The 13,502-nt window shown below is 40.0% G+C and overlaps 2 protein-coding genes across 2 annotated transcripts in view; one reads left to right on the top strand and one right to left on the bottom strand.

Moving 5' to 3' along the window:
• Positions 1 to 13,502, top strand: part of LOC307167542 (NACHT, LRR and PYD domains-containing protein 3-like) — a 33,865-nt gene that overhangs the window by 15,609 nt on the left and 4,754 nt on the right. Inside the window, exons 8-9 of the mRNA XM_079886719.1 lie at positions 3,031 to 3,201; positions 5,145 to 5,315. Of these exons, the coding sequence (XP_079742845.1) occupies positions 3,031 to 3,201; positions 5,145 to 5,315 (342 nt within the window). The remainder of the gene's footprint in view (positions 1 to 3,030; positions 3,202 to 5,144; positions 5,316 to 13,502) is intronic.
• LOC307167584 (E3 SUMO-protein ligase ZBED1-like) lies at positions 9,035 to 11,773 on the bottom strand. The gene is made up of 2 exons (XM_079886797.1): positions 10,357 to 11,773; positions 9,035 to 10,055 (listed from the first exon to the last, which is right to left on the bottom strand). The coding sequence occupies exons 1-2, from the start codon at positions 11,404 to 11,406 to the stop codon at positions 9,609 to 9,611; spliced, it is 1,497 nt and encodes a 498-aa protein (XP_079742923.1). The 5' UTR covers positions 11,407 to 11,773; the 3' UTR covers positions 9,035 to 9,608.

The raw sequence follows: 13,502 nt of genomic DNA on the forward strand, positions 1-13,502 counted from the left end.
GGCGTGTTCCGGCGCAAACAATCCCTGGTGCTATTTTACTGTTCCATAAAACAATTGCGCCACTGGCCAGAAAAAACCTAGTCTAAAATCAGTGGCGCGTTGTTCATTATGCTATTTTAAGGGCGCATGCTTGACCATAATGTATAGCGTGCACAACGCGCATACACTTTGATTCTCTAATCTACACAGAAGCAGCAGTTTTCATTTTTGCAAATCATATTATTACAAACGATAGATAGATAGATAGATAGATAGATATAGATAGATAGATAGATAGATAGACAATTTATTATAAAAGCATACATCTAGCTTACACATTTACCCACATTATTATATGCCTGTTTAACCGAAGCTAATTTGGGTGGGTTTCTCCATCCCCAATGTCACTTCTCTCTCTTTTACGGCTGTGAACCGCTCCTGGCGCGCGCCTGGCAAATCCGGCGTTATAATAGCAATACGCCAAGGAAAAAGCGCGTCTGCTCTTAAAGGGAATGTGAGATGACGCTCTGATTGGTTTATTTTACGTTACGCCCAAACCACACCTATGAATAATGAAGCTACTTCAGACCAACCCCTTTTAGATTTGCACCGGGCGCAAGAGTCATTTATCCCGCCAGGAAAATAGCAACAGCGCCGAGACCCGCCCACAAAGTTACTTGCGCTTTGCGCTTTGACACTTGCGTTTCAGATCGTTAAAATAGGGCCCAATATGTTATAAAAATACATATTGTAAATTAGATAAAACACTTACTTTCGTCGTTTCTCTGTTTAAAAGCAACCTCATCCTGGTCTGCTCTGCATCGCGCGTCAACGAAAATGCCTTTCTGAGACTGGTTTAGCCGTTCACAGCACATAAATATTGTAATAAAACAATATAATGTAATAAAAGTTTATAAAATGCATATATAAATGCGATAAAACACTTAATATCAGCGTTTTCCCTCCTCGTATGCCTTGCATCGCGAGTCAAAGAAAATGGCGTCTGTGAAAAAAAGTTTCAGGTCGTTTCGTCGCGCCCAGCGCGTAAATGTCACGGATGTAATTAATTACACTCTCTCGGTGTAAATTTAATAACTCTACATATTTTCACCAGCCAGAGAGTGCGGTTTACACTAGCAGTGTTAATCCCTTGAAATTCAACACCAGAAAATTAACTCTTTACTCTAAGAGTCCTTAACACCAGGATTTCAACACCGGAGATTTTGCTGTGTACGGTTTTGATTTTGCTCCCTAAGGTGAGCCCGTGTTTTTCCCTTGGCAGAGTTTCTGCCGTCACTGTTTTGGTTTATCCTCCCCCCTGTTATAGGCTGGAGTCATCCCAGTGACATTCCATGTGTTGTGCTGCCCGACATTTTGCCCAGTTCATATGTGTATCTCCCACGATTCCCCCCTTCAGGCTGGATGTGCCCTTCCTTCCATCGACAGGGCACGCTTTCCCAGTGTTATCCAAGTCTACTGAGCGGGTCTTGCGGAACAGCAGTGACTTCCCTGGCCTAAGCCCTGTCCTATCACCACCTCAAGATGTGGGAGGTTCAGCAGGCTTTTGTCTAGGCACTGGAAGGTGGCAGCTCTAGTGGCGTTTTCCAGGGTTAAAGATCCCATTCAGTCGATGTCGACTACGTCTGAAGGAGGGAACAGAGGACGTAGTCCCTTTGCCACTATAGCTGGACCACCGCTGACTCCGAGTTACGCTCGACTCCTCAGCGAAAAACAGATGGTGTATGCATCCGCTTCCATATTTATACCCATCTCGCGGGGCGTAGCGCGTGATGCAATTCATGTCGCCATTGCGCGCATTGGCTCGTTCAAGCATGCTCGAAGAAGATAGGCTCCCTAGCGTGATCCCATTCAGTCGACGTCGACTACGTCCTCCATTCCCTCCTTTAGGGAACGATGGGTTGCATGCGCAACCAGGACGTTCTTTAAGATGTTCAGATGTCCGGATAGCGATATGAAGTTGGTCGTTGAGCTGCAGTCTCTGGCCCCCTGATGCATGATGAATCCTCAACGATAATAAATGCAGGTGTAAATCTAAGATGTGTATGAGGGTTTATCTCGTTGATGTATGACTCTCAAATGTGGTTAATCTTCAATGACGCACATTCAAGAATCGTCACTATGGAAACTTCAGCTCAAAGTTTAATACCATCCGCTGCCATTGAAGAGCACAAATATTCTATCCTGCAGTTCACAAAGTGAAGGCGCTGCAGAAAGAGATTTTAATCTACCTTATTTTACTGCTTTTCAGGTAAGATTGCAGGACCTAATTTTTTCCTCAGGATCCGAACAGAAAAAATGATCTGCTCTCACGCGATCTCAGATTAAACCACACCTCTTCACATTCAAATCAATGACCAACATAATAGCTGCTCAGCCCTTATAATAAATTAACACAAACTGAACATGGGCTTTTTTACACTCTTTCTGCTGCTGTGAGTTCAGATTATTGAGCTGTAAATGATTGAACACATGATCTGATCCTCAATAACATGGAACTGCAGGACTGAGAGTCACACTGAAATACACACTTTCACACACAATCAACATTTCAGTCTCTTGACTTTAAACAGACTCGAGCTCAACACAGTCAGAACTGAGAAGGGAAGAATATGCTGGATTCATTCTTACTGTTAATTATGTTCATCTTTCTGCATTGACACTTTCTAAAGGATTGTTTTTAATTTTGAAAAATGAAAACACACACACACCCTAATTGACACTCCATACATATCACATAGTACAAATCTAGTAAGTAACGTAGTAAAACTAGTCTCTGTTGTGAATAGTGTTATTTATTAAAGCAGATTTTGCACAAGACTGACTTTTAACATAGTGTAAATAAGAGATTATTTTCCTGATTGAATAATACTTTAGATGTTTTATGATCATGTTTTGTGACATTTTAGATCTCAATCTAATGATCCATCAATGATCCAGTTAAGTTTGAACTTTCTCTTTAATAATGGATTCACTGCTAAACTGATCTGATCTGAAATGAGAGAGTGAAGTGTGTGTCATTGTTCTCTACAGGTTGAGTGATTGTGGCGTCACAGATGAAGGTTTTGCTGCTCTGACTTCAGCTCTGAGATCAAACCCTGAACACCTGAGAGAACTGAATCTGTCTGAGAACAAAATAGGAAAATCAGTGAATCTGCTGTCTGATGTACTACAGAATCCTCACTGTAAACTGGAGAAATTAGAGTAAGATCATATTTGACTCTCACACATGAATCACAATGTAAAGTATATTTGAAGTGTTCAGCCTCTTTCTGCTGTTGTGAGTTCAGATTATTGAGCTGTAAATGATTGAACACATGAGCTGATCCTCAATAACATGAAACTGCAGGACTGAGAGTCACACTAAAATACACACTTTCACACACAATCAGGGCCGGAGTGGGGCCACTTTTCAGCCCGGGAGTTTCAGGCCCAAGACCGGCCCACTTTTTCCATGGTGGAATTCCAAATTTTTCCAAATTGGATAAATGAAGCAACAGTTCAGCTCTTACTATTGTGTAGTTTGTAATGGTTCAACAAATAATGTAAAGGTTAAATAATAATTCACTTAGACTTTATAAGAAGCAATTGCAACTTTGTTTCACACAATTCTGACTTTATATCTCGCAATTCTGACTTTATAACACGCAATTGCGACTTTATATCACACAATTCTGACTATCTCGCAATTCTGACTTTAAAAGAAGCAATTGCAACTTTATTTCACTCGGTTTTGACTTTATATCTTGCAATTTCTGACTATAAGAAGCAATTGCGACTTTATTTCACACAATTCTGACCATATCTCGCAATGCTGACTTTATAACACGCAATTGCAACTTTATTTCAGGCAATTCTGACTTTATATGTCGCAATTCTGACTTTATAACACGCAATTGAGACTATATTTCACGCAATTCTGACATTATATCTCGCAATTCTGACTTTATAACACGCAATTGCGACTTTATTTCACGCAATTCTGACTTTATATGTCGCAATTCTGACTTTATAACACGCAATTGCAACTTTATTTCAGGCAATTCTGACTTTATATGTCGCAATTCTGACTTTATAACACGCAATTGAGACTATATTTCACGCAATTCTGACATTATATCTCGCAATTCTGACTTTATAACACGCAATTGCGACTTTATTTCACGCAATTCTGACTTTATATCTCGCAATTCTGTAAACTCGCAATTGTGAGATAAAAAGTCACAATTATCTTTTAAAATGTTTTATTCTGTGCCTGTGGCGGAAACAAGCTTCCATACCTCCTGGCCTCTTCCTCCCATCCTCCCTGACGCGTACCGTTACGGTAGGGCCGGCCCAGCTATCGGTAGGCGCCGGCGGTGCCGCGGTAGCCTACCTGAGAAAACGTTTTGGAAAAAGACGGACTATGGACCTAACCAACTCTATAGGAGGGGAGGGGAGAACTCCCTCACATGGTACAACCCATGCAGAGGCTGCGCGCTGCAGTGTCAGAATGCGGAACGTGTAATGTAGCCTAACTAACGTGACATTGAAATGTGAAAAAAAAAAATTATAATAATTTCCTCGACCGGCCCAAAAGTGAAGCGGCCCACCGGGATTTCTCCCGATTCTCCCGATTACCCACTCCGGGCCTGCACACAATCAACATTTCAGTCTCTTGACTTTAAACAGACTCGAGCTCAACACAGTCAGAACTGAGAAATGAAGAACATGCTGGATTCATTCTTACTGTTAATTATGTTCATCTTTCTATATTGACACTTTCTAAAGGATTGTTTTTAATTTTGTAAAATCAAAAAAACACATGCACACACAAACACACACACACACACACACACACACACACACACACACACACACACACACACCAATTTATTACTCCATAGATATTACATAAAGATCTAAGTAACAGCAAAACTAGCCTATGTAGTGAATATGGTGTAATTTAAGAGATTATTTTTCATGATTGAATGATACTTTAGATGTTTTATGATCATGTTTTGTGTCATTTTGGATCTCAATCTAATGATCCCTCAGACATTTTAATTTGTGCTTTAATTTGGAACTTTCTCTTTAATAATGGATTCACTGCTAAACTGATCTGATCTGAACTGAGAGAGTGAAGTGTGTGTCATTGTTCTCTACAGGTTGAGTAATTGTGATATCACAGATGAAGGTTTTGCTGCTCTGACTTCAGCTCTGAGATCAAACCCTGAACACCTGAGAGAACTGGATCTGTCTGGGAATAAAATAGGAAAATCAGTGAATCTGCTGTCTGATGTACTACAGAATCCTCACTGTAAACTGGAGGAACTGTGGTAAGATCATATTTGACTCTCACAAATGAATCACAATGTAAAGTATATTTGAAGTGTTCAGCCTCTTTCTGCTGCTGTGAGTTCAGATTATTGAGCTGTAAATGATTGAACATGTTTTACATCATCAGTCAATGACACGTTTGGTGATGTGAGCTGCATTACACGCAGGATTGAAATGGTGGCTAAAGAAATCTCTAATGTTTATTTTGGTCATGGCTTGTCTTGAAAAATGAAAACATGACGGTTGTCGTAGGAGAAGTCACACTGCAGGACTGTGAGTCAAATCTTCTGACACTGCCAGAATCTCGTCTGAGGTAAAATTTGATCGCAACAGTCATTAATCGGCTGTCGGTGAACATATCAAATAGAGCTGCACGATTTATCGCAATTAACATGAAATTGATTTTGCTTATCGCTATTATGAAATTGCAAAAGCTGTGCTTATTTATTATGTGCAGCTTGTCAGTGACGTACGGCTCTGATCAGTAGTAAACACTGCTCCATCTGAAAGCACTGCGAGTTTGAGTCGCTTTTAATGTGCATTTGAAAAAGAAACACACATCAAACATCTTTCCAAACATTAGAAGCATTTATGAACCTCTTGTCCAACAAAAGACAATATTTATTAAATGAATGAAAGTGTTTCAATCTTCTGTTTATTCAGCTACAGATAGTATGATGCACATAGGGATTTCCTGGAATGATGTGTGTTATTGTTCTTCTGTGGTGGGGAATATTTAGTGTGTGTGTGTGTGTGTGTGTGTGTGTGAGAGAGAGAGAGAGACAAGCCCTCTAGTGCTCAGATCGAGCAGCATTTACTACCGATCACAGAGCCGTACTTCACTGACAAACTGCACATAAAATAATCACAGCCTTTACCAGATCGCGTGCGGTTTCATTTCGATCAGTCGTGCAGCCGTAATATCAAACTAACAATCAAACACTTCAGGTTTTGGCCTAAGATCAGAGGAAACTTTTAGGATTTTCAAATTTTGTCTCAGACTGCCAAATCGTGGCCAAAATCACACAGTGTGCAGGTGGCTTAAAGGGGGGGTGAAACACTCAGTTTCAGTCAATCTCATGTTAATCTTGAGTACCTATAGAGTAGTATTGCATCCTTCATATCTCCAAAAAGTCTTTAGTTTTATTATATTTATAAAAGAAAGATAGGCTGTTCCGAGTCTTTCCAGAAAAAACCGAGCGGCGGGAGGCGTGCCGTGTGGGCGGAGCGCCGATAGCTAACAACACACAGGCATTTGAAGCAGTTTTACCATTTATATACTGTCTATGAGTTTTACTCATCGCCTGCGGTTCCAACGCACGACCGTGAACCTTTATCGTTGGGACTGCTCCATCCTTAAGCATTAGACGATCTGCAAATCCGGCGTCGAACTGGGCCTTGTTTATAAAACCTTTGCAGCGCTGCCGATGATTTCCTGTTGAAGCGCGTTGATGTGCGGTCTCGCTCTCCTCTGGTCGACGTGTGCGCAGGCGCGCTTTTCAGAGAGAAATGCTCATATAAGGAGTTCCACTCTCGTCTACGTCATTAGACCCACGATCGAAAAAAAACAGCCGAAACTTGTACCAACCCGGAAGTAAGATTTTCGGCACAGAAATTCTCTGTTATTCGTCCAAAATATGTTTTTTAAACTTTGGCCATGTTTAGCATGAGAATCCATCTCTTTAACACTGTAAACAACTCTGAATACATGAAACACCATTGTACCCCCCCCTTTAAAGGACTATTCCGGTTAAAAATGAACCTGGGGTAATTAACACATGGTCACCGAGTCGATCGTTCCCGGGGATGCGTTTTCATTATAATCGAATATAAAGAGTTTTATCTCTAAAAACAGATTAGCTCATAACACTAGTATATGGGGCACAGAGTAAGTAAAAGTAAATCGCTAGTTAATACCACTAACAAGGCTCAAAATAGCCTCACACTAACACGGTAGCATAATGAGGGTCCCTACATGCAAACCGAAGCATTGAGAACTTTGTAAGTGTACAGACAGTTAAATAAGAAGATACTTCATAAAGACAGTACATTACGCATTTACAGGCAGCGGGCATCTTGGAAAACAGTCTCGATTAGTCGAGCCACGAACGCCGTGCTAAGTGAGCTGGTCGATAGGAATTACGTTTGTGAAATCTAACGTAGCACAGCGTTCATGGCTCGACTAATCGTACCTAATGTACTGTCTTTATGAAGTATCTTCTTATTAAACTGTCTGTACACTTACAAAGTTCTCAATGCTTCGGTTTGCATGTAGGGACCCTCATTATGCTACCGTGTTAGTGTGAGGCTATTTTGAGCCTTGTTAGTGGTATTAACTAGCGATTTACTTTTACTTACTCTGTGCCCCATATACTAGTGTTATGAGCTAATCTGTTTTTAGAGATAAAACTCTTTATATTCGATTATCATGAAAACGCATCCCAGGGAACGATCGACTCGGTAACCATGTGTTAATTACCCCTAGGTTTATTTTTCACCGGAATTGTCCTTTAACAGTAAAACTAACCTATGTTGTGAAAAGTGTAATTTATTAACCCTCTGGGGTCTGAGGTGTTTTTGGGGTCCTTGAGATGTTCTGACATGCCCTGACATTTGTGTTTTTTTCAGTTGCTTATAAACATATTAATGGCAGGTGTAAAAAGTGTAATTACACTCTATTTAGCACAAACAGGGCTATCATAATATGTGAGCAACATGTATGTACATGTTTTTTTTTTTTGAGAGAATAATGTTTATGCATGGTTATTGAAAAAAACTAAAAATGAATGTTTCTGAAATAAGGCCACAAAATATGTGACTTTTGAATAATGCATTTTGTCGCTTAGAGTTTTTTCTTCAAAATGATGTGAAAATCATCCTGCCTAATCATTCACATAAAACAATACATTGATTTAAATTTTGTAAGACACTTTTTGTTTGGAAAGGCAATATGCGTAGGGGCGTGATTCACACCTGAGAAGACAACGACTCGCATAATGAGCTGCATAATGAGCCGCATAATGAGCTCAAAACATATGAGCAGGAATTCGCAACATTATAAGCTTATTTGATGTGGCAGTATTTTACAGTAAAACTTTATAATCTATCCGATTTTTCTAGTCGATGTTTTACTCATCTCAGTATAGCAATAGAGTTTGGTATAAGCTGTTCATTCATTCACACACAAAAACGTGATTCATATTTAAACAGTATTTTTGCCAGCAGTAGTAGCTACACAACAGTGCGTATCTGTGCGTTCATTCATTCACACACAGAAACGCGATTCATATTTAAACAGTCTTTTTGTGTACAGACACTATTGCGATTAGAACAAAGTAAATATAGAACTGACCTATTCCTCAGCTGGATCCGTTGCTCCTTAAAAATGAAACTTCCAGCACTTCTGAGGTAAATTTTCCAGGATTATTATTAAGATAGTATTATTCCTCACAGCATCGTAAAGTACATGAGTTTAATAAACTCGGTGTGTTTTATCCAGCTGATGTGGGCATTCACAGGTTTGCATGTTTCGCCTCAGATCATTTGCGTTTGAATAGTGCACACTCTCCGTGGGCGGGGTCACATTAAAACTTAATGAGCTGAGATGAGAACGACTGACATCTCTCTCTTTTCATACATATTACATAAACTGAGAATATTTGTTTTATATAAATTACTTCATTTGAAAGAAGAGAATTCAAGATGCATGCCCGTGTGCTAGGGCTGGGTATTGGCAAGGGCCTCACGATACGATACATATCACGATACATGGGTCACGATACGATATATCACGATACGATACAATACGATACATATTGCGATATATTGCAATACTTTTTTTTTTTAAATAAAAAATGTAAAAAAAATAAAATAAATTGAGCTGAATATACAAATTGCTATGTACCACCTGGGGTATTCTGATGTGTATCACATTATATTGACAACTCAGCAGACACAAACTTAAATTCCAATTTATTCGCAAAGGTATTTGCATTGTACAGTCACTGAACAGTGAACACACTGAAATGTATAAAAGACATATCACTAAAAACTAAAAATGTAGATGGCACAAAAATTATATAAAATAAAGTGCATCAAGTAAACAATATTTTTAAATCTGAAATAGTATGTTGTAACTTGTAAATAAAAAAAGTGCATTAAGTAAATGTACATAAACTCATAAATTATTACATTTTAAGTATCCAATGTGAGTAACTTTACAGTTCCTGAGTAACTTTAGGCCCATCTGAAGTGAACACTGAACAAACAACAAGGATACAACAATAGCAGGGCTACTTCATCTTAAAATTTTTGTTCAGGAACAGAATTTCATCAACATGTTCCGGGCTAAGTGCACTCCTCTGTGTTGTGATTATATCCCCTGCGGTAGAGAACACTCTCTCTGAGGAGACACTCGTGCCCGGGATACACAGGTATCTTTTTGCGAGGTGGGACAAGAGTGGATACTCGCTCTGGTGTTGCTTCCACCAATCCAGTGGATTAGCTCCAGCAAGTGACATGGGAGCTGCCTCCTTGTATCTGGTCATCTCCTCCTCTGCCTGGTCATGTGTGTTTTTTTTGTGTGAGGGTCTCACTGCACCACCATATGTTTGTCCAAGTAGGTCAGCTAGAGTGAAAGAATCCCTTGGTCTTTTGGATGGGCCTGCGGAGATGTCCTCTTGCACAGGAATGTCCTCTACATTTGGCAGTGGCACTATATCCGCATCAGTCTCTCTCTGCTGAAAAACAGCAAAACAACATCAAATTAGCTTTTGATTCTGTGGGTATTAGTGAATAAGTAAATAGTCCCAAATACAAACAATGACAATTCTCGGCCATTAAGCTCTCATGTAATATAAATATTTTGATGTAATATAAATACTAATATTTAAAGTTTAAAATGCATAAATACTGGCAAATTGTATTAAAAAAAAAACTCCAATTGGTTATATTGATTGTTTCTAAGTGAAAATGTGAATAGATTTTTTTTTCTAACTTTTAATATCGACAAAGCAGTCTAATGTATTTGACAAAGCTTACCTGGCTCCTTGCAGCTTCTGCAATGACTCTCACATAGATGTCCTGCCGTTTGTCCTCAGACAGGAAGGGCAAAGCCTTAAACCTGGGATCAATAGCTGAGGCCATGTAAAGAATCTCCTTCTGCTCATCATCCAAGTACCTCTTGCTGAAATCCAGGCATATGGCAGATTTCATTTCTTTTGTCATGGTGGAATCACTGGAGCTCTCTTGTAGATCATGGATTAGCTGAGCATGGAGTGGTGCCACAACTGATATTGTTGGGCTGCTCTCCTCTGACATCACAAGTGTTGCTACCTTCATGGGTTTCAAAGCGCTGACAATTTCTTCAGCAGAAGTTATGTCTGCCTCACTGAGGGTGCAGACTTCCTTCTCAGTCTTCCTCACTTCACCTGAGAGGAGGGCTGCACAGATGGCTGGCTGCTGCTCAAGAAATCGCTGCAGCATGTCAAAAGCACTATTCCATCTAGTAACCACGTCAATCATCAGTTTATGTTCGGGTAGCTGTAGTAGCTTTTGTTTTTGCCGTAGTACATGGCTGGCTGTAGTGCTGCGTCTAAAAAAGCTGGCTATGCGTCTCACTCTTCCCAACAAGCGTGCGACTGATGGGAGCTTCAGCGCGCGCTGTGAAGCTAAATTGATGGTGTGCGCGAAACATTTTACATGTGGAATGCCGGCCAGCTGCGCTGCTATGTTCATGTTTGACGCGTTGTCTGTTACGATGGCTGGGTCCTTCCCTGTTATGTCCCATTCCTCCATTGCAGTTTTCAGTAACTCTGCAATGTTACTGCCAGTATGGCTCTCATGCATTACTCGTGTCTGCAAAACATGTGAAACAAGCTCCCACTCCTCTGAAATGTGGTGTGACGTAATCGTTACATACGACTCGGTCGCTCGAGAGGTCCACGCATCGCACGTCAGGGCGACTCTCTCTGCAGATGCAAGCGATGTTTTTACACTTATCTTTACCTCTTCGTATATCCCGGGAACTGCTACGTCCGTTATGTGTCTGCGAGTCGGGATCATATAGCGGGGCTCCATAGTGTTCACCATATGTCTGAAGCCGGGGTTTTCTACTACACTATATGGCCGCAAATCTTTACATATGAAATAAACCACTGACGCCGTTATATTCTTTGCGCGAGCTGAGGTTGATGGCAGCTTGTTGATGGTATCCAGAGTAGTTTGCCTTAAATCAACAGGTTTTTGTTGAGGTTGCAGTCCTGCTATTTCAACTGCGTGGTGCCTTGTTAGGTGAAAACGCAAGTTGGTTGTGTTTCCTGAAAATTTAATTGTAGCTAGGCAAAGCTTACAAACGGCATTGTTTTTATCCAGTTCATTACTGCCCGACTTACTTTTAAAACCAAAGTGCTTCCAGACGTCGGCTCTGAAAGCAGCAGGCGTTTTTAAATTTTCCGCCATTTTCTCACTCCCGCTAACTTCTGAGACATTGGCCGTATAGAGCGACAACTACAGCAGAGGCGGAGGACATGGTGACGCACACAGAGGGATTTGATAAAACATTTTATTTTATTTTATTTTATTTTTTAATATCGATACTAGAGGTTGAAATATCGATACACTATCGTGAAAAAAAAATATCGCGATAGTAAGCTGTATCGATATTTTTGCACAGCCCTACCGTGTGCCTGTGTGACTGTTTGACTGAGTATTCGCTGAGTTACAGTTAATTTTCGGACGCGTTTCAGAATGGACTTAACTGACAGAGAGAAAGTAGACCTCGCATCATGTTTATTTTTCTTTATTTTGCAAAAAGCACAACACTTTGTTTTTATTGTGAGTATACACAAAAAAAAATTGACATTTCAAGAAGATCAAAGTCAACAGAGTATTTTGAGTCTCTTTTGCACTGATAAGAAAAAAAGCGAGCAGATCACGCCGGCGTGATTGTCGACCCTATGAGGTTAAAGCAGATTTTGCACAAGACTGACTTTTAATATATTGCAAATAAGAGATGATTTTTCCTGATTGAATGATACTTTAGATGTTTTATGATCATGTTTTGTGACATTTTAGATCTCAATCTAATAATCCATCAAACATATTTCAGTTTAAGTTTGCTTTAAAGCTACACTGTGTGATATTTTCCCCCATCTAGCGGTGAAATTGTATATGACTACCCAGTGAATATTAGTTTCTGTTCCTTTCAATTCCGAGGTCGTTTTAACTCATACGGTGGCCGTATTATTCCAAAATTAACATGGCTTCCAGTTCGACTTCGTCCATGAGTGTTCCTTCAAGTGATGAGGTTGCTTTAGAAAACTATTACAAAGTGCATTTAGTTATTTAGTCAGTTAGCATGTAGGTTATGACCTCTATGTAAAATGAATAATAGTTTTATGTTTTCGTTATGTTGGTACCATTTCATTGCTAATATCAGCTATCCCAAACGAATGCAAGCTAATGTTAGTAAAGTATCAGTGCTATCGTTATTCTGTATATTGAACGAGATTAATAATGTAAGGCAATGTTTACAGCGTAGGCTACATAATTTTCTCTGTGAGCAGAGTCAGAGATCAGTTGTTGCGACGGATGTCTATTGAAACTATTCATCACCTGTGATCCGTTGCAGCACAGATTTATGTTACAAGGTAAACAATACTTTTTCACCATTGACGCGAGGAAAAGTAATGCAAGTTATACTAAGAGGTCGTTCTGGCATTATGCACAACCATGCTATGGTTAGACAAGCAACTATAAAACTTTGAATTTACACAAATAGGCTGAATTACCTGTCGAGAAGAAAGCAGGCAACTTCGGCGTCTGTTTTAAAATCTTTGCTCCTCATGAGCTCTTTCCATCTGGGAAAAGTTACTCCAATATTGACTTTGGTCTTGCTGATTTGCCTGACGCGTTGACGTTTTAGTTCTCTCTTTCGCTTCCTTGGCGACTCTGCTACATGTCCTCGAAAATAGGCGTGATCCTCCATCTTCAGCAATTTTTCAAATCTGCCGGCAGTCGCGAGTAATCTCCCCCTCACATTCGTCACAGTGTCACTGAGTGTAAAACGCGAAAGGCGAAGCTTGAATTTCCAGGTATGTCCCTCTTTGGCGAATGTATTTTCAAGATGGAGGCGCAACATGGCTGCCGCCATTCGAGGGACTCGCTCATATGTATTATAAATGGCA

This window comes from Squalius cephalus (assembly GCF_949319135.1).
Source record: "Squalius cephalus genome assembly, chromosome: 11".
NCBI classification, from domain to species: Eukaryota; Metazoa; Chordata; class Actinopteri; order Cypriniformes; family Leuciscidae; genus Squalius; species Squalius cephalus.